At 49.2% G+C, this 21,193-nt stretch overlaps 1 protein-coding gene across 1 annotated transcript; it reads right to left on the bottom strand.

The window, feature by feature from the left end:
* Positions 1–6,428: 6,428 nt before the first annotated feature.
* On the bottom strand, positions 6,429–9,811 carry BSX (brain specific homeobox; the record flags this gene model as incomplete). Its single annotated transcript, XM_080649864.1, has 3 exons — positions 6,429–6,668; positions 7,561–7,757; positions 9,550–9,811. The coding sequence occupies 3 exons, from the start codon at positions 9,809–9,811 to the stop codon at positions 6,429–6,431; spliced, it is 699 nt and encodes a 232-aa protein (XP_080505990.1).
* Positions 9,812–21,193: the final 11,382 nt, after the last annotated feature.

Genomic DNA, 21,193 nt, shown 5'->3' on the forward strand with positions numbered 1-21,193 from the left:
TTGCTTTCTACGGTTCATTTCCCATTCCAAGTCAAGCACTGAGGAAGAAGACAGACTATTTAGCTATTCTTTAACTTCTGGCTAGAATATTGGCAAGTGTGCTTAATTACCTCATTATGGGTAGCCATGGAGTTTAGGGAGAGAATGGATGCACCAAATATTCAGATAATCCCCAAGGGTTATATTAGTCAATATTTTTAAACAACTCTTGCTTATTCTTGTTTCAGAGGTATATAAGGTGTGTCTTTTTAAACTAAAATTCTTTCTTGGAAGCTTAAACCCTGGGTTTCCCCGGTAGATTCCGTACTGGAAACCTTCTTCTAAGAAGGTCCCCATGGATTTGGATTCTCACTTCCCTGCCTTCCCAGGATGGCTCTGTCAGGGACAACAACATGCTGGGCAGGAAGTGGGTGGGTGAGCTGAGAGGCAGTAACAGGAGCTCCTCAGTGGAACCTCTGACTCCTGTTTCATCCAGCACCGGCATGTCTTCTTTTAGTCCACACAGGAGGACAATGACAAAGAGAAAATGAGATGAACTTCCAAAAAAAATTCCTTGGAAAGAGACAAATAACCCTTTTGTAGCACTGGTGATGGAGCACAAGACCAATACCTTTTAGTTAACCATGTTCTCACAATAGTCCTATGTATCATGTCAAGAACCAAACTGATATGTTCAGATGTATATTGTATTTCATTATCTTCCTCTAGCACTTTCACCCAAGATCTCACAGTAGGTACTTTCATATCTCTTATCTCACATCCCCTCTCACTCTTTTTTAAAATATATTTTTATTGATTTCAGAGAGGAAGGGAGAGGGGAGAGATAGAAACATCAATGATGAGGGAGAATCGTTGATTGGATGCCTCCTGCATGCCCCCTACTGGGGATCAAGCCCGAAACCTGGGCATATGCCCTTGACTGGAATGGAACCCAGGACCCTTTAGTCCGCAGGCCAGTGCTCTATCCGCTGAGCCAAACCAGCTAGGGCTCCCCTCTCCACTCTTTATTGATTTATAAGGCACCCTCTTTTTTTCTCAGATGCCAAGTAAGAGATGTAATTCAATCATTAGCAAAAAGTAAGATTAGAATTTAAGTCTCTAAGCCAAGCCATCTAGCCAGTGGCTTTGATGCCAAATCCAATTGTGGCTATACAATATTACGAAGAAGGTAATAAGAAAAGGCTCCCAGAATTATTATAAATACAATCATGGAGGAAAGGCTATCTGGTATGCACACTGGGAATTCTAAGAGAGAAGAGACATCTGTAATAGTGTCAACAATGAAAATAAAGTTTTTTTAAAAAAACTTTGATCTCTTGGTTTCTAATGAAAATAACCTTTATTTTTAAAAACACAGAAAATAGAATGGAGAGAATATGAGTGCAGAGAAAACATGAGAATCATTTCAGATTTTCATCTCACTCCTAAATATTTATTAAAGGTCACTTCTCTGACCTCTACATGTATAAATTCTATAACTCACCAAACCAGTAGGTTGTATGACATTGGGCAAGTCAACATCTCTGCCCTTGGTTGTCTCGTCTGCAATTAAAGGAGAGTAGGCCAACATTCTGAGAACATAAAAATGTCGGGATTTGAAGTAGCTTACAGATCATCTAGCTCATCCTACTGACTATATGAACCTCTCTGAGACAGTCCCAGTGGTTATCGCCCTTGGCTTGAGTGAAAGCAGGGCTCACGTATTCGGTACCTTCTAGGAAAGCCAATTTAAGTTCCAGGTTATTCTTCATCAGAAGTTTTTGCATAAACTGATCCAAGATCTCACCAGATAATTTCCAGATAAATCTTTTTAAATTTTACATTTAAAATTGCTATGCAAAATCCTCTTCTCCTCATAATACAAAGACAATAGCCCTACTGTCACTTTTATCAAAACATGAATTAGTTGTGAGGTGTGATCATTAAAATTGGCCATTAGTCTTAATTCTGCCCATGACTATTGGACCTTGGCAAGATATTAATTATATCTGAATCTTAATTTATTTGCTTATAAAATGAAGGGCTCAGAGTTTGTCAAATGTCTCTTCTAACATTTATGTTTCTTTCCTGACTATATCTTTGTCCTGAACTCAGTGGAACGTCACTTTGTTTTATTTTCAAGAATGAAGTTTTTTAGATTTCTTTAATGAAGAATATACTTTTCTTCTTCTTTTTGTGTGACTCTTGACTTTTCTAAATGTTCTGGATATAGTTATTTAAATTAGAGTGTATGGCCTAAAATCTTATTCTTAGTGAGATGATAAGTAATTTTGATAAGTTGGAAATCATATTTCCTTTCCAATAAAAAGATGATAGAATACTAGGATCTTAAAGGTCAGAAGGAACCACACAGGTATTCAGCCCAGTCTCCCCCTAAGGAAGAAATCCATAATAGATATCCCTAATGTTTTGCCTTCCAACTTCTACTCAAACTTTCCTAGTGAAAGGAGTGCCGTGCTTTGCGGAGTCAGCCGGTTATATTGGAAGACAACACAGTGCCCAGCCTGTAGAAGGTATTCAAACGTCGTTCAAAAGTTTGCTTTCCCGGAACTACCCATTGGTCTGGTTCTGCGCTCTTGGTGTGCCAAGAGAGATATGCCCCTGGATACCTGGGCGTGCGACCACTGGAATACAACTACCATAGCTAACCTCCCTCCCCCACTCCTCTCCACGGCTGTGCTTCTCCAGGCTAAGAGCTCATGCTCCTTCATTTGTTGTTTCCCACACCTTTTACTACCCAGCTTCCTGAACACTGGATGAATTTTAGCTTGTCAACATCCTCTTTAAAATGCGATTCCAAGAATATAACAAACATAAAATAAAGTATTTTAATTAACTTAGTATTTTTGCACATATATTGAGCCCACTTCAAGAAAACCAGGGAGTCATTGCTTCAACTAAGTATGTTTATTGCATGATTCTCTTAGCACCAGAAAGCATTGTTTGCTCTGTTTTCATGTCTCTTTATTTCTAGTTATCAAATACATCCACACGAGTGGTGTCATGGATTCCAACTAATACTTCTTAGTGCCACTATCAGCTTAATACTGGGCTGAATGGTGTGTTGTTCATTTCTTATATTATTATGTCATGTGAGTAGAAATATTATCAAGAGCCCCTCTCTGAAAATCTATGAAATGAAATCCATCACAAACAATATTAAGAACAAATATGGAAGAAATTATTTACTAAAATTGAGATTACATATAGGATGACTTTCCCACCTTGGCTATTTTAAGATGTTTTTGCTCCTTCAGAATCAGACTTAACTATATATTTCTTTCTTTAATATATCATAATGAATATGGTTTTGTCAGATCTTCATCACCAAGTGAAACTGAGTTTAGGCAAAAGGCTGGATAATTCAGGCAAAACACCTTTTCAGCCTGTAGAGGCTTTGATCAGTATTGAAGGCCAAAAACAAAAATGTGATCATGTTACATTAAATTGTGTCTATCCCCTACTATCACTAACCCCCTGTGTACAGGAAACAAAAAGGGAAGGAAGAAGGGAGGAAGGAAAGAAGGGAGGGAGGGAGGGAAGGAAGGAGGGAAGAAGGGAGGAACAAAGGAACGAAGGAAGGAAAAAGGAGAGAATGGGAAAGAGAAGAAAAGAAAAAAGAAGAAACGTTAAGAGAGCTTTGCTGTTGAATGGCTGGCCGCCAATCTCAGGGAATCTGGTGAGAAAGCAGTGCTCCAGGTCACAGCTCTTCACTTCCCACTGAGTCTCACCAGGAACAGCCGCAAAGGGAGGACCGGGATGAGGCGGAGTGAGCATCTCTCTGTTCAGTGCTGCTGAATCAAAGACACAGACAGCCACTTCCTGGGCTTCTGCCCGGGCAGGCGGAGCTGTGCCTGTGCTAACAACGCTTCCTAGCTACCTGCCCGCTCCTTAGACCCAAAGCAAGTCCTGGCATCTTCTTGTGAAGACAGAAGAAAGAAAGAAAAATTTCTGATGTTTTGGGGTGTGTGTTAACCATCTAATTTAATTTTGTAAAATTTCCCTCAAAACATAAAAATTCTTTAATGTTCACTTTAAAAATTCTCCCCAAATCCCTTTTAGTAGCTGTTCTTCCTGGGATTGAAAGAACTTGAGCCCCCCCCCCCGCCCCCCACCTTGTGTAATAGTATCTATTTTCCCTTCCAGGTTACCAGGAACATTCTTATTCACAAACCACTTTTTTCCTAAAACCAAGTTGTTTGTGTTATTGTAAAGCGTTTGTCAAAGCTCCTGCCTTGATACAGTGCTGCCAGTATCTGAACAAGAAGAGAAATCCGAGCCCACATTTGCTCTTAATAACGCGTCTGCCCGATCTCAATAAATGACAGAGGTGTTCCCATAAAGTGATAGAGGCAAAACGCCAATCAATGCATTGTTACTCAGAAACAAATGGACTGGGCAGAGAAATGAACAAGGAGCCAGAATATATATATATGTTCCTGCTTTGGCTGTTAGCTAGTCCTGATTTCATGGGTAAATCCTACAATCTTGCCAAGCCTTAACTAGAAAGGGAAAAATAATTCTTGCTGCCTGTGACTCACGAGGTTGTTAATTGCTAGAAAGAACTTGGGAAAATAGAACCAGCTATATGATGCTTATGTTTTTAAAGCAACAGTTTTGCCTCCTAAGTGATGCAGAATGAATAAAGGTCTCACTCTGAGATTTATCTCTGCTTAAGATAATGTTTCCCTGAACAAGCCTACTGTAAAAAACAAACAAACAAAAAAAAAAAACAGCCTACTCCTACACTCATGAGATCATAGAACTTTCTAGAAGGATCTTTAGGATTCGTCCTCTTTTAGAGACATGAGGAACCAAAAAAGATTAAATGCAATGTAAACTCACACCGCTGTTGTCTACAGACAGGCACACCTCATTTTATTGCGCTTCACAGTTGTTGCGTTTTTTACAAACTGAAGGCGAGACCTTGCACCGGCGAAGGACTCCGTTCGCTTCCTGTCATTACAGTGGCCCCGACCCGCCGCCTTGTCTCCAGGTGCGCCCGGGGCTGTCATCACCAGAGCCCAGGCCGGGTCCGCAGCACCTCACTCCTTCCTGGCTCACTTACCGGCACACGCAGAGAGAGAGAGAGAGAGAGAGAGAGAGAGAGAGAGAGAGAGAGAGAGAGGCGGGAGGGCGGCGGGCTGCTCTGTTGGATAAAGGAACTGGCTCGGTGGCGTCACCGTGTAATTGCTCAGCACAGGTTCAAACTCCAGGTATGGAGAGAGTTGTGTCCCTTCAGCCTTTCAGAGTCAGCAAGCAGTGTTCGCTTGGCCTTTTCCATGCAGGTGGAACTGGAGACTATGAACCGATTAGAACGTGAAAAACCCGGGGGGGGGGGGGGGGGCGGGATCTGCTCAGGAAGCTGAGGGGGCGCCTCTTCAGGTCCGCGGGGCCCGGAACCGCCTGGGTCGGCGGGAAGGAGCGTGCATAGGTTGGACGCCGCGACAAACGGTTCCCGGACACTTCCCCGTGTTTCCCGCGAGCCCTTTGGTACCTAAAACCGGAGGAGAACAGACGTCCCGGGGCGGGAGGGGCCGCCGGGCGCAGCGGGCTCCGGCCAGCTCAGCAGTCGCGGCAGGAGCACGCCCCACGGGCGAGTCTCCCCTCGAGCCTCAGTCTTGCTAAGACTCCGCGTGCCCTTAAAATGCAAGCAGAGCGAGCGAGCGTTCCGCGCACCCGAGGAGCACTCACTGGGCATGCCAGTGAGCCGTGGGCGCGGGAGAGTTGCGGGACGGGCGCGCAGCAAAGTCGGGAAGCAAACTCGCTCGATGGGTTTTCCTGCTCAATTCCTGCCGCGCGCGGGCGCCGCTCACCGTGGGACCGTGGGCCCGGGGCGCAGTGGGTGAGGAGGGCATGGGGAGCTCCGGCGCCCGACCCGAGCTGGGAAGGCGCCGGGCAGACCCACCAGCCCGAGTGGACGGCGGCGGGAAAGGATGGAGCCGCTTTAGGAGATGCGCGGGGGCCCGGACTGGAGGGCGGTCTGGACCGGGTAGGAGCGGGTCGCGCGCGGCTCCGCGGTTCCCGGTAGAGCGGAGGCCAGACCGCCGGCCCCTCACCCGCCGGCCTTCGTTCTGCCCGAGGAAGGGCCGAGGGTCCGGGGAAGAGAGCAGACAACAGAGCTGGGGCAGGTGGCTGAGCGAGGCCGGGGGCCTGGGTCCCGGCGGAGTAACCGTCCCCCCCTCCCCCCCGCGAGTGAGAGCCGGAGCCCGGCCCAGCGCGCGCGCGGACGGCGCGGGAAGAGCCGCCCCGGCAGGACGCACCTGCGGGGACCCAGGCGGGAGCGGCGGGAAGTCGCGGCCGCGCGGTTGCAGGGCGACAGGGGCGTGTGTTTGCCTTCCAGGAGCCGATCTCTGAAGCCGCCGAGCCTTCGGGTCGGGGAGGGAGCCGCGCCGGCCCACGGCCTCCTTCCCGCCTCCCGCCGCCGCTCAGAGCCCCCGACGCGCCGCGCCGAGCTCCCCCTCGTCCCCGATGTCCACCTCGTCCTCCGGCTCGGCGAGCGCGAAGGGGCCGGCGGGCAGCCCAGGCCGGGCCTCGGCGGGCGCGGCTTCGGGGCCGCGGGGGCTGCCCGCGGGGCTCTCGGGCCCGCCCGGCGCTTTGGGCTCGTCCTGGCTTTTCCTCAGCTGTTTTTTATGCTTCATCCGCCGGTTCTGGAACCACGTTTTCACCTGATTTCAGGGAGAAAAATAGAAAACCCCGTCATTCCTTCAGACCCACAGCGACCGGCCTGAGGTCTGGGCGTTAGGAAGATGGACCGCGACCCACGGACGGGTTACTCGGGGGCTGGGACAGCTCTCCCGCTGTCACCCCGACTGCGCGCAGGCCAGCGTCCTGGGGTGCGTGCGTCTAGCAGCCTCCGGCTCCCGGAGGAAGCGGCCCCGAAATAACACGAGGGTCGCGGAGGTGCGGGGAGTAGCACTAGCCTGTTGCTGCCCAGAGTCACCATCGAGCGTGCGTGAAGTGCCCTTTCCCGCCGCCATGCCCCTGACCGTGACGCCTACAGCCCCGGCCCAGCCATTCCTGGCGGCAGAGGGGAACCGAACTGCGGTTCTCGCCAGAGGAAGCGCCGCCGACAGGGCCAGCGGCGGCCCCGCACGTGGGTGCAGGTGCGAAGTGAGCGCGTGCGGAGGGTGCGGGGGATGGGGGTGAGGCTGCAGCGCGTCTGGAGGACGGCGAACGGCGCCTCCGGGACGCGCCTGGGGATCAGCTCGCACAGCACCGGGGAGGCGCGGGAGGAGACTGGCCGCCGAGGTCACACTAAGACAACGCCTCCTGTGCGGGCTTCGCTCGGGACTGGGACTCCCATCTGCCCGGGACGGCCTGATGGAGGAGAAGCGGGAGCGCCGAGTGGCGGCTCCCACGCGGGGGGCGGCCGTCAGAATCGCCGGAGGAGGTTCCTCCCGTCCGCGGCCCCTGCGCGAGTCTGACGCGAGGCTGGGAGCGGCTGTACTTGGCTAAGGACCTGGGTATCCGCACGAGGGGAGCGGCCATCCCCTTCGGGAACTCTCCCGGGGCGGAGGGGAGCGGGCGGGAGCGGGGCAGCCTCCCTCGCCGGCCCACCTGCGTCTCGGACAGGCTGAGCGCCGTGGCCAGCTCCACCCGCTCGGGCGTGGACAGGTAGCGCTGGATCTCGAACCTCTTCTCCAGGCCCGACAGCTGCGAGTCGGAGAACACGGTGCGGGCTTTGCGGCGGCGGCAGTGCTTCCCGGGCAGCTCTGCGGGCGGTGGGTGCGGGAACAGCGCGGGGACCGGCACCCCTGCGGGGACAAGCAGCGGGGAGGGGGCATCAGGCGCAAGCAACCCCACTGCACACCCTCCTCCGCCCCCAACCCCACTGCACACCCTCCTCCGCCCGCAACCCCACTGCACACCCTCCTCCGCCCGCGCCGCCCCAGCCTCCTGTGGCCACCGGTCCCGGAGCCTCCGGGGCCCCTGCCCAGGAACCGCGGGGCACGGGGGGAGAATGCCGCTCGGAGACCTTTAGCGGGAAGCCATCTGGAAACCCAAACAACGAGCCGCGGGGACGGAACCGGGCTCCTACTTGGGCTTTCCTGGTCCGCCGCGTCCAGTCCTCTGTGGCGACACCGAAGTTTTCTTACAAACATCAAGTTTTCTTGCAAACATCAGACGGCGCAGGAGCCGTTTCCCTCTCCCCAATCCGCGTCCCCCTGACCCCTCCGCGTGCGTTTAAGGGCGGTGGGTCGCGGCCGCTGTCTCGGCCCCAAACTCACTGAAAACGCCTCCCCCGAGCCTGCGGGTTTCCCGCCTGCGGCCAAGGACCCGGAGCCGACGGAGTGGCAATCCCGCCTCGCGCGTTTCCTTATCAGACTCGGGGGGGGGGGGGCGGGGGGCCGCTGGGGTCCCCGCTTTCTAATGTGCTCACTGCTTTTCTCATTCTTTCCCTCGACCCCAGGCAGAAGGACTAAGAGCTTTCCCGGGGTCGCAGGCTCCCCGAGTCGGAGAGGCTCCCAGCGGGCGAACGGCCACAGGCGCCAAGGCGGCCGGTGGACTCGGGAAGCGACAGCAAAGGCGGAAAGCCAGCAGCCGGCACCGGGCACTGGCCGCCGCCACTGGGGGGACATGGGTGTGCTGGCGGGTGTGACGCCAAAGCCGATCGCGACTTCGATGCAGGCTTTACTCCTTCGACCCGGGGCCCGCGCCCGGTTCCCGCTTCACAAACACTTTCAGCTTTTGTTGTGGCTTCACAAACGGCCTCGTGTCTTTCCCAGTCCCCGCCGGGGCTCAGGGAATGACTGTGTTCTGTGAAAGCGCCGGCAGAAGTGTGGCGGCCCCTCCGGAGAGAGGCAGCAGCAATCTGGGTATCCGCACGCCCTGCACCGGCTGGATGGCTGGCGCCCGCTGCTCGCCCGGCCTGGCCGGCACGATGCTTTGGTGCCCGGCTCCCAGAGGCCAGCAACGGGCGGAGAGGGGAGCTGAGCCTCAGACTGAGTTAGAGGCTAGACGTTATGAGCAGAGAGTTAAAGAGCAGCCGGTCCCTCCCTCTTTTTTTCTTACCCTTTCTCCCTTATTCAGGCACCCAAACCTCAGTCCTCAGAATATTCCAACCCTCTTTCACGCCTAGGCCTCCGCCGCCTGCGTGGTGAGTGCTCAGCACCTGGGAGGGTCCTTTGAATGTCTGATGACAAAGTTGAGGTCTGTTCTACTGGGTGAAGGGGCCTGGGGTCTCCCTCAGAGCAGGCAGAGACAGCGAGTGGGGACTGAGAGCTGGACCAAGTGGCCAGGAAGACCCCGAGGGAGGGGACTGAGCACCGCCTGCCACCAAGAACAGCACCCCGCTTCCAGCCCCTCTCGCTGGCATGTTCCCCCATTGTGAAGAGCACAGAGTGACCGGAGTCACCTGCGGGTGGGCATGCCTCCAGCGAGCTCTGCTGTTCTCAGCCACAGCCCTCACCTTCTGCCTCTCACTCAAGGAAGGAGGCGTCGGGCCAGGCTGCCCGCTTTGGCCTTCTCTAGGCTCCCACGGGTTTGGGGTCTGCGCTAGAAGGCCCGCCCTCTTGCTCCCCACACTTGGAAACCCCTGTTACTTACCCGAAGTGGTGAGGAAGTAAGGGTGGTGGTGGTCTCCCTTATGCAGAGGGTGATGGGGGTGAGGAGCCAGGAGGGTGGGGGTGGGCATGAGGGGGTAGCCATAGTCTAGCAGAGGCACCCGGGAGGCCAGAGAGCTGGCAAAATGGTCGGGGGGCACCTCCCTGAGTGGCTTGGGCTTGTGCAGCAGGATGTCCTCAATGAAGAAAGACGTGGGCCTCTGAGAAGATGCCGGGTGTAGCGGGGAGGTGAAGTTGAGGTTCATCTTGATCCGAGCCCCCCAACACAGAAAGAAGGCCCAGGAGGGGGTGCAGGGAGCAGGCAGCGGCTCTGCACGCCTGGCCGGGAGCCGACAACCACCCCTCGAGGCTCGGATCTCCAGGCTCTCTCCCTGTCCTGGGCTACCCCTGGCGCTGGAGGCGAGAAGACTAGCTCCTGGGTAGGTTGGGTCTGAGAGTAGGAGAACTGGCAGCTTGGAGAGGGAGCCAGGAGAGCCAATGGCGAGGCTGCCAGCAGCGGAGGGGCGGGGGCGGGCTCGGGGCGTGGCGGGGAGCTGTCCGCGGTGCTGAATTCGGCCTTCCAGACCCGGGAGAGCAGAGGGGACCAGGTTCTTGCTCCTACCAAAATTCCCCACCTTAATTTCTGCCCCTCCAACTGCAGGAGCTGTTTGCTCCCAGCTGTTTTTAAAGAAAGCTAAAAAGACCAAGTCTCTGTCCCCCGACAACTCCTCTTTAGAGAACAGAAAGCACTTAAAAGGCCCAAAGCAAAAGGGATAAGGCACTTATTTTGGCATTCGGGTCTGAGTTTTAACAATTTAGAAAAATGGCCCTGCAGGGTGTGACTCAGTAGATGAGAGTCGACCTATGAACCAGGAGCTCATGGTTTGATTCCTGGTCAGGGCACATGCTCGGGTTGTGGGCTCGATCCCTAGTAGGGGGCATGCAGGAGGCAGCTGATTCTCTATCATCATTGATGTTTCTCTCTCTCCCTCTCCCTTCCTCTCTGAAATCAATAAAAAATGTATTTTTTAAAAATGAATACTTAGAAAAATGAAAGCAAAGGAGAAGTGAGAAGAGAGTCTATGTCTGATAGACCCAACTTAAATTGATGGCTGAGGGATGACTAGATTGTTGAGGTAGATAAATAAAATGATGAACATAATATTCTTTACCTCAGTTATAGAGGGTGGTGTGAGGTAAGTTATATCTGCATCAGTCAAGTAATATGGTCTGTGTAAATCTGTCCAGAGCTACTCTTAATGCCAGTCTCCACCTCCTATCGAATTTTCATTATCTTCTCCTCACTCCACTCACAGGGCTTGCTATTTCTGCTAGATTTACCCCTTTCAACTTCCCCTCCTCCCCCTATACACACATCCTATATAATAAAGAGGTGATATGCAAATTGACCCTCACACCGTAACACCATCACAAGATGGTGGCACGCACAGCAGAGGCTGGGTTCCCATAACACAAGATGGCTGCACCCACAGTGGAGGCGGGGTTCCTGTATCAAGTGATCAGCAGAGACCTGAGGCTGTGTGGTGCCGGGCCAGGCCAGGGGACCTCAGGCTGTGCCCCCCCACCCAGTGGGGCTTGACGGGGGACCTCAAGGTGCACCCCCCGCCTGGTGGGCCTTGATGGAGGACCTCAAGGCATGCCCCCTGCCCCAGCCTGGGCCAGGGCACCTCAGGCCATGCCTCCACCCTGGAACCAGGCTGGGAGACTTCAGGCCACGCCCCCCACGCAGCAGGGCTTGATGGGGGACTTCAGGCCACACCCCCCGCCCAATAGGGCTTGATAGGGGACCTCAAGGCACACCCCCTGCCCAGGTGCTGGGCCAGGGGACCTCAGGCAACACCCCTGCCTGGTGTGCATCTGAAGACCTGAGGCTGCATCCCCCACTTGGTGTCAGGCCAGGGGACCTGAGGCTGTGTCACCTGTCTGGCAGGGCTTGATGGGGGCCCTGAGGCTGTGCCCCCTGCCCAGAGGTGCTTGACGGGGGTGCGGCCGGCCGGGTCTGGGTCTGGGTCTCGTGTGATTTCGAGGGGCACACAGGTGGGCAGGGACATGACTCTGGGTCCCGCAGCGTGCCCCAGATTCTGACAGGAGGGAGATTTTCATGTACATCTTAGTAATTTTCTTTCATCTCTGACACTTCTATTATAGAGAAAAGGCAAATAGCAATATTAAAATATTTCCTCTAATGAATTCCCTTTTAATGTGCACAAATTTTGTGCACCAGGCCACTAGTACTAGTATAATTGTGCTGGGGTTTTTTGTCTCCCGTTCCCTTTCCAGCCTTTCTTTTAATTTCCCTCCCTCCCAATATTTGTTTTCCTGTTTGTCTTTTTCTAATCTGTCACATTTATTTCCCTTGAGTCAATTTGCTAAAATGAAGTTGATCATCTACAGCACAGCCGGGCTAACTTTGGCTCGCATCTCCAAAAATTGCTCTAATTATTGGTGTTAAACTCAAGGAAATTAAAAGAAGCCACTTCTCTTCCATCTCCCCATTTTTAAGCTCTAATTTGTTGAAATCTAGTTGTCATCACAATTCCAATCACTACTGCTAATAGCAAAAGTGTTTTAATAGACACTGAGTCCTCACAACCCATGCTATTAGATAATTAGAGGAAGTGTTAGAAAGCCAAGTGCTAATCCTTGGGCGCCTGGGTGGAATTTTCATCTGATCTAGCAGGTAAAACAAATTAATTACCAGAATCAATTAGGCCCCAAACTACAGTGCTGCAGGAAGTGGGAGCGCTGTGTTCCATATGGATGACCTGGTAAAAATGGTAAACAGAGGAGAAGAGTGAGAGGAAGGAGAAAGAAGTGGGAAATAACTTTAAAATAAGATCTTAGCAAGCAGGCATCTACATGAAGTCAGAATGCTTTGTCCTGAAGTCTGAAATGTGTTTTTTGTTTTAAGTTCATCATGGTAAGAGCTGAAGATGGAGAGCAGGCCACCGAGAGGTGGCCACAGAGAGGGAAAATGCAGGCTCCAGAAGTTGCGCCTTCGTCCTTAGCCATGGTCCCGCCCGGTCATCCCCCACCGCGCTAGAGAGAAACTGAGGAGGCTCAGACTCCTGTGTCCTAAGACCCTAAAGGCTGAGGGGCTATTGAGGACGTACCTGTTTGCCCTCTTCTCTGTGCCAGTGCAGAGGAAGAGCACAGATTTGCATTCAGCCTTGGAGATGGGAATTCAGCCTCCTTAAAGGTGGGGATTAACTTCTGCTCGGATGGTGCAATGGAAAGATTGTTAAATGTCTCTTTGGGATCAGGGCCAGTAAGCACGTCTTTGGGAGACAGTTACCTTTGACCCAAAGCACTGCAAACGTTTTCTCAGAATTTAGCCTGAAGCATTTCAGAGTGTTCACAGTATCAGAGGGAAGAGAAGTGGGGGAGGGGATAGACCGCCTCTGGGTCCTTTCTCTTCCCCTTATTTCATCCGCTCTGGACTCAGCTCCCAGGTCTCCCCCAAGCTAAGGCTGTTTCCCGGCCCTGCCGCTGCCTACATGCAGGGGAGGAGGAGGCCCACTCCTCACACTCCCCCTCTGGGTCCCGCCTTTCCAGGACCCGATTCCACAGCCCAGCACTGCCCACCCAGTAGGAACCTAAGAAGTGAGAGATGGAGGGTGAAAACTAGATAGCTATGGGAAGGGGCAGGACCTGAGGACTGCAGGGGAGTTTTACTTCCCCTTCCCCTTTCCCTTTCAGCGATGCTGGGAAACAAAGCTTCCTGGCTGAGTGTGGTGGTTGCCAGAGGGAAGGTGTGTTAGGGGAGAAGGGGGTCCTAATATATGACAGGAGATTTGACTTTGGGTGGTGGGCACACAATGCAATACACAGATTTTGTAACAGAAACCCACACCTGAAACCTCTGTATTCATGTTGACCAATGTCACCCCAATAAATTTAATTTTTAAAAAAGCTCCATTGGCCCAGCTGGGGTGGCTCACTGGTTGAGCATGGACCTATGAACCAGGTCACAGTTCGATTCCTGGGCTGTGGGCTCAATCCCCAGTGTGGGGCCTGCAGGAGGCAGCCAATCAATGGTTCTCTCTCATCATTGATGTTTCTAGCTCTCTTTCCCTCTCCCTTCCTCTCTGAAACCAATAAAAATATACTTAATAAATAAATAAATACTATATAATAAAAGCCTAATATGCAAATCTACAGAACAGTGGAATGACCAGTTGCTATGATGCGCACTGACCACCAGGGGACAGATGCTCAATGCAGGAGCTTCCCCTAGCCCACAGGGACCAGGCCAGCCAAGGCGGGTGCCAGCAGGGGCCCCCTGATCGCCCCATTGGTCGCCCCACAGATAGGCCCTGATCGCCGGCCAGGCCTAGGAACCCTACCCATGCACAAATATTGTGCACCGGGCCCCTAGTAAGTAAGTAAGTAAGTAAGTAAGTAAGTAAGTAAGTAAATAAATAAAGCTCATGACTGAGAAAGTAAACAGCCACCAGCACCAAAGCAGGCCTCTGGGGGGAACAGAGGCAAGAATAGGGGATCCATGGGAAGTGGAGGCAGACAGGGATCCCTAAGTCTACACCCTACTGGATGAGGGAGACCCCCTTCTCCCAGGTGCTCAGGTAACCACAGCCGGGCTTGCCATGGGCCTGTGGAATGGAGCCCAGCACTCAGATGGACAGGCTGTCCAGGCAAGTCCTATCCCTGGAAAAGTTCCTGTGGGGTTGAGCCTCACATTCCTCTGAGAGCTCTCAGGGAAATCTTGAGGTCCTTATGGTGTTGGGGCTACTGAGCAGAACCAGGGGAAGCTCTAGGATGAACAGAACCCAGCCCCTGCCTTCTCCAGGGACTCGTGCCTGGCCCCTCCTACTTCTGCGGTGGGTGACAGAGGCCGCCAGGGAGGCCAGCCCCCGCTTGAGAGGCAATCCTGTTTGTCCAAGGCTTGGAGGAAGAGGCATCCCAGAGCCCCCAGGCCTTCCTCTACCCTAGGGCCTTCAGGTAAGAGGTAAATGTCACATTTTTGGATAGCTTGTAAACAATTTGCCCCTTAAAAGCAGAAATGTTTCATTGCCTGGATTGTCTGTAAAGTCTAGAGCAGCACCGTTCAATAAAAATATGAGCCACATAGGTCATTTTAGATTTTCTACTAGTCACATTTAAAAAGTAAGAAGAAACAGCCCTAGCCGGTTTGGCTCAGTGCCTAAAGCATAGGCCTGGGGACTTAAGGGTCTCAGGTTTGATTCTGGTCAAGAGCACATACCTTGGTTGCAGGCTCGATCCCCTAGGGCCACATGGGGGAGGCAACCCATCGGTTTCTTTTTCTCTGTCTCTCCCCCTCCCTTCCACTCTCTTAAATAAATAAATAAATAAATAAATAAATAAATAAATAAATAAATAAATAAATGTAAGAAGAAACAGGAAACAGGTGAAATATTAATATATTAGTAGCCCTGCATATGAATCTGTGCGCCAGTAGCTCTCTGAGGGGCCTGGCCACTCTGCACCCGCTCTCCAGAGGCTCTTCGCGGCCCAGAGGCCCATCCATGGCTGGGTGCGGAATGCGTGCCTCGTCGCCAGGGCGACAATGCAAGTGTCCCCACCTCCCCCCTGGCCGCTCCATGCCCGCTGCCCAGAGGCCCTTTGCGGCCGGGGTGGAATGCTTGCCTCGTCACCGCAGCGACAAAGCAAGCATTCTGCCAGGCTGCTCATGCTGCCCACTCTCAGTGGCCACCCCCCCCCCCCGGGACTGGGGGACTCCAGCAGGGCTGAGAGGATTGGGCGCTGCCATCTTATGGCTATGGGCACTTCCATCTTTGTGACAGAGTGACGGTTAATTTGCATATTACCCTTTTATTAGATAGGATTTTACTTAACACCAACATATCAAAAATGTTATTATTCAACATGTAAACAATATAAATATTATTAATGAGATTCTTTTGCATTTCTTTTTAATACTAAATCTCCAAACTCTAGTGTGTATTTCACATTTGCTGCACATCTCAGTTCAGACCAGCCAGGTTTCAAGTGCTCAATAGCCACCTGTGGCTCTTGGTTACCTGTTGGACAGCACATGGCCAGTTAACTGTCACATTCCCTTTTATCCCTCTCCAATGTAGGTCGACATACACAGAGAAAATGGAAAGCAGTTTTGAAGCTAGTCCAGGACATTGTCAATGCTTGCCATTCATTCATCCATCATATTAGATAATTACGAGCACTTATTGAGCATCTACTATATTCCAGGCTACTCAACACACATCTTCCCAACCTCAGGAGATTCAATAAATGCATTCACGTTACATTAATTTTTTATTCTCATTTGACTAAAAGTCTGTCACCCAGAACCGGCTGTAGCTGACACATAAAATCAGATTCTGTACACTGCCCTGAGCAAAAAGAAAAGATCAAATAAATCCTCTCCCACCCCAATCTGCAAGACATGATAAAACTGCTTATGGTTTCAGCTGAAGAATTATTAATTAATTTAAAGAGAAGAAAGATGTTTCTCAGGGATCAAATAATTAAACAATACTACTCTCTTTCATGTCAGTCTCATCTGAAACTGTCCTCTGAGCTGGGACTTAGTTTCCTGAAGAGATAACCCTACTGATGATCAAAGGAAAAGACTGGGTCCATTAGCCAAGTTGCCTATACTGTGGCCTTCAAAATAAAGGGAGAAATGTATTTTAGAAGCATCTGAGTAACACACTTTACTCATAACATTTTTGTATTATATTGCTTGTTGTCTGTTTCAACTTACCTTCTATCTGAGTGCTTTATTTTAAGCACTACCGAAGTGGATGACATGTACAGAGAAAGAACTGGAGTCATGAATGCTTCCTGCAAATGCATCTTCTTTTACACGGGAAGTAGGATGTGAACTCACAGGAGAACACGTTCAAGGAGAGGGCACTTACATCACAGTATTCCTCAGATAAGGAGGACTAAGCCCATCCAGTTTGCTCATTCAGGGCTGGGCCAGTCTTTAAGATCAAAAACTTTCATTTCTTCTCCCTATTGAAGTTTTCTATACTGCCTTTGGCATCTCAATTCAAAACATGCTTCATAAAGTTTGTGATAGAAAGAAAGACCTTAAGGTAATTAAAGGTTTGAAATATGAGCGATCATATAGCATCATTTCTTTCTATTTTTTATTATTTTTGTTTTATTTTTATTGATTTCAGAGAGGAAGGGAGAGGGAGAGAGAAATAGAAACATCAATGATGAGAGAGAATCATTGACCAGCTGCCTCCTGCACAGCCCCTACTGGAGATCGAGCCCACAACCCGGGCATGTGCCCTTGACCGGAATGGAATCAGGATCTCTCAGTAGGCAGGCCGATGCTCTAGCCACTGAGCCAAACTGGCCAGGGCCATATAGCAGCATTAATCCTCTAAGAGGTATATAGTAGAGTGTGAATGATCTTTAAATCAGTTTCTTATTAGAATTCTACCATTTTCCTCAAGTCCCAGAAGAGTAGCCAAATATATTTACCAGGAAAAAAAACAACAACAACAATAAACTAACACAAATGCTTTTTAAATATTCTTTTCTTCCATTCTAAAGCACCCAAATTCTATTACCAGAGTTAAAAATTAGCACTTAATGATACAATGTATCATTAACAGTAATACCAAACTAGTATGCATAGTTTTGAAAATAAAGGGGCAACTCTCGTCATTAATGTTTCTATCTCCCTCTCCCTCTCCCTTTCTCTCTGAAATCAATAAAAGTATTTTTTAACAAAAGAAAATAAAGGGGTATACATTGCTACCACTATATACTGTGAGTTTCTGATGTGAGAGATTGTAAGACCTTTTCAAACTCTATTTTTAGGTACAAAGATGAGCTTGTAAACTTTTCCAAAAAGGACCTCATATGCAGAACTAAATTTTTGGTATGTTTTTGTTTAAATGCTGGATCATTTATATTTTGTTTGAAAATACTGTTCATGAATTCAAATTGATTTTTATTCTTCTAACTCTCATTTTTAACACAATAGAGTTAGTGGACAAAAAATATATATATATAATAATGGAAGGTATAAATGTTGTCACTATTAGAGTATAATATTGAATTTGTCTTACAATGATCAAGATGATAGCTAATTTTAAAAGGAAGCAGAAGGAAAAATATTGGAGAGATTTTCTTAAATAAATTTAAAATAGGAAAAGCCATTTTTGTATAACATATAAACCTAGATGCCATAGAAGAAAAATATTAATAAAATTAACTATATTAACTTAAAAATTCTTTATGGCAAAAACTATTATAAGCAAAGAAAAAAAAGATGAGCAATAAACTGGGAGAAAATATATGCAACTCATATCCCAGCACAGGAATAATCTGTTACACACCAATGTTCCTGCAGCCCCGGCCAGTGTGGCTCATTAGTTGAACATCATCCCAAGTGCTGAAAGGTTGCCCGTTGGGTTGCCCAACAACCCAGGTTTGATCCCCAGTAGGGGGTGTGCAGGAGGTAGCCTATCGATGTTTCCACATCAATGTTTCTCTCTCTCTCTCTCTACCCTTTCTCTCTATAAAAAATAAATAAAAACGTATTTTTAAAAAGTTACTACAAATCAGTAAGGAAAAAGATCAAGAGCACAGTTTAAAAATGGGCCAAGGATAGACCAAAACAACAGCAACAAACAAACAAACAAAAACAAACAACCATAAAACATTTCACACAAAAAAGAAAATATAACCCTAGCTGGTTTGGCTCGGTGGATAGAGTGTCGGCCTGCAGACTGGAGGCTCCCCGGTTCTATTCTGGGCAAGGGCACATGCCCAGTTTGCAGGCTCGCTCCCCAGTAGGGGGTGTTCAGGAGGCAGCTGATCAATGATTCTCTCTCATCACTGATGTTTTGATCTCTCTCTCCCTCTCCCTTCCTCTCTGAAATCAATAAAAATACATTTAAAAGGAAGGAAAATATAAATGGCCATTAAACATTTTTAAAATGCTACTAATACTAAAAGTAAGACTAATAAAAGTTTAATTACACTGAGACAACATCATTAACTACTGAATTAAATTTTTTAATCTGATTGATTTAAAATCCACTCTGTTAGCAAAGGTGTGGGGGAAAGAATCACTCTCATACATTGATGCAAAGAATGCAAATTTATTCCCTCTCTATAAAGAACAATTTGCTTTAATTTTTATAAAATTTTATTGAAATCATCTATCAATTTTAACGAATGAGTGAAGGCTTCGTGTAAGACACAATATGGGAGCTGGACCATTAAGGAAGGCAGAGTTGGTACAGGTGAAATGGAGGTGATGGAGCTGTTGTGCTCAGGATAGCAGCACAAGCGCTCACGGGGGCGGGAGGCGGGGCGGGGAGGGGCGAACACACTGTATTTGCAGGACTCTGGCACCAGTGGAGTGAATTTGGGGCAGTATTTTGAAATGTAGTTATGGTCTTACTGGTAAGTACTTTGAAAGACAGTCAGAAGGCTTTCTTTTTACTTTTGAGGACAGTGGGGTGAGCACAGGAGCCAGTGAAGGTGTTTGAGCAGAGGTGTAGTTTAGGAAATTTCAGCTCAAGTCTCTATGCTTGAGGACTTAGAGGAAAGGTCCTAGAAAGTCCAGAAAGTAAATTTCTGGTGTTTTCAGAAGTAAGTCCATTCAGCCAGTAAACAACCATTCATTTGTCCAACAAATATTTCTTAGTTATTTCTGAGCATGTGAGGCACGGTGCAGCAGCTTAGAAGATACAAACACTGCTTTAAGACTTTCCCGCCCAAGACAATGGCACAATCTTAACTGCTAACTGTCTCTGTTCCCCTTTTGTCACTCCATTCCTTTCCTTACTACCAGAGTGGTGATTCAAATGTGCAGATCCGGTTATGTTGGTCCAAGCTTAAACTCCCCTGAGAGTATTTATGGGTATTTTACCACAATGAAAAACGTTTTAAAAAATTATTGGTAAATTCCCAGTGCTCTAAACTCTTTAACATGCCATATTCTCTCCCATCCCCGAGTCCTAGTATATGCTACCCTCTCTGCCAGGAACACTTATTATCTAGCCATACTCAGTCTACTCTGCTTATCTATACATTCTCCATAGAAAGAAATCACTTCCTCCTGGAGGCCTCCCGAAGGCCCCAGGTGTGTTAGGGGCCCTGTCTCTATGCCATCATCTACTTCTGACATCATAATATTTTTCTCACTGTACAGCAACTGCCTCTTTTCATTTCTTTTCTTTTTTAATCCTTATCCAAGGAGTGAGGAAAATTTTCCATTGATTTTTTTAGAGAAAGTGAAAGAGAGGGGGAAAGACAGAGAGAGAAAAACATCGATGTGAGAGAGACACATCCATCGGTTGCCTTCCACACCTGTCCCAATTTGGGGGGGTGGGGAGACGAACCCACAACCCAGGTATGTGCTCTTGACCCAGAATTGAATCCAAGACCCTCTAGTACGCAGGCCAATGCTCTAACCATTGAGCACCCTGGCCAGGGCAACTGCCTCTTTAAGAACTTCTCCCCCTCAGTAGAGCAAACTGTATACCCCAAGCATCTAGCTCAATATCTGGCACATGGTAAGAGCTCAAAAATGGACTCACTGACTGAATAAGTGGACAAGTAAGTAAATGCATCAGTGAAAGAACCACTCAGGTGATCCAGCCTGGCTGACTTTACTTTGCTGGGAAAGAAGCAAGTGTTTTCTATTGTTTATAAATGGCACGAAGGCTAATCAATCCCTGGTCACCTTTCCAGTTCAATATGAAATGGGGCGAAGACCCTAGCTGGTAATGGTTGAGATGGCTGGTTATTAGATAACAAGCTGTGGGGAGGGTGGTTACTATGACAACCTGTAAGCTTATTAAACACCACAAGCCTAGAATGCACAAGAAAACCCAGACTCAAGTGAGTGCAAGATCTGCCGGCTCCAACTCCCTGGTCTATATAGTTCTTTGTTTTTATTTAGAAGCCTAGAATACTTCGGCTGGTAGAACCTTACAGGCTTGTTTGTTTGCTTCCTTCTTGTATTCCTTGTTGTACAAATAAGTTCCAGAAAAGGTAAGCGATTTGCCCAAAGTCACACAGCAAATTAGCTGCAAAGCTGAGGCTAGAAGCCCTGAACCACTCCACATGCAGCTGTTAGCATTTCGTCACTCCGCACAGTTTGGGAGCCCTTCGCCATGTGTCCGTCACAGGCGGGTTTGCAGAGTTTCTCATTCGGTTAAAATGTTCATTCTGTTCACTCAGAACCTCGCGCATCCATCCATTTATTCACTCACTCCTTCCGCGAGTGTTCGGTGTTACCACATAGGTGCCCTACTAGGTGCTGCACAAAACAGCAAACTGTCTAATGCGGGGCCAGGCCCACAGGATTGTGGCTGCAGAATGAGAGAAGCTGGGTAATGCATAATGACCAAGTACCACCCCGTAGATTACTTGCTGCTCCCAAACAAGAAAGTGTGACTTTATATAAAGCGAGCAGGCGACCACCACTTGACCCAGTGACTGACGTGAGCATCCCTGGCGAGGCCAGCCAGACATCATGATACCCAATGTGGTGCGAACTGCAGGGTACACCAGCACCTATGAAGCACCCGCCAATGGTTAGCCAGCATCCAACCAGGTTCACCCCACTTCAAGTTACAGAAAACACAAAGGACAGAAAAGCAATCTGAAGCCATACTGCAGCCCTA

This window comes from Plecotus auritus (assembly GCF_963455305.1).
Source record: "Plecotus auritus genome assembly, chromosome: 13".
In the NCBI taxonomy this organism is placed as follows: Eukaryota; Metazoa; Chordata; class Mammalia; order Chiroptera; family Vespertilionidae; genus Plecotus; species Plecotus auritus.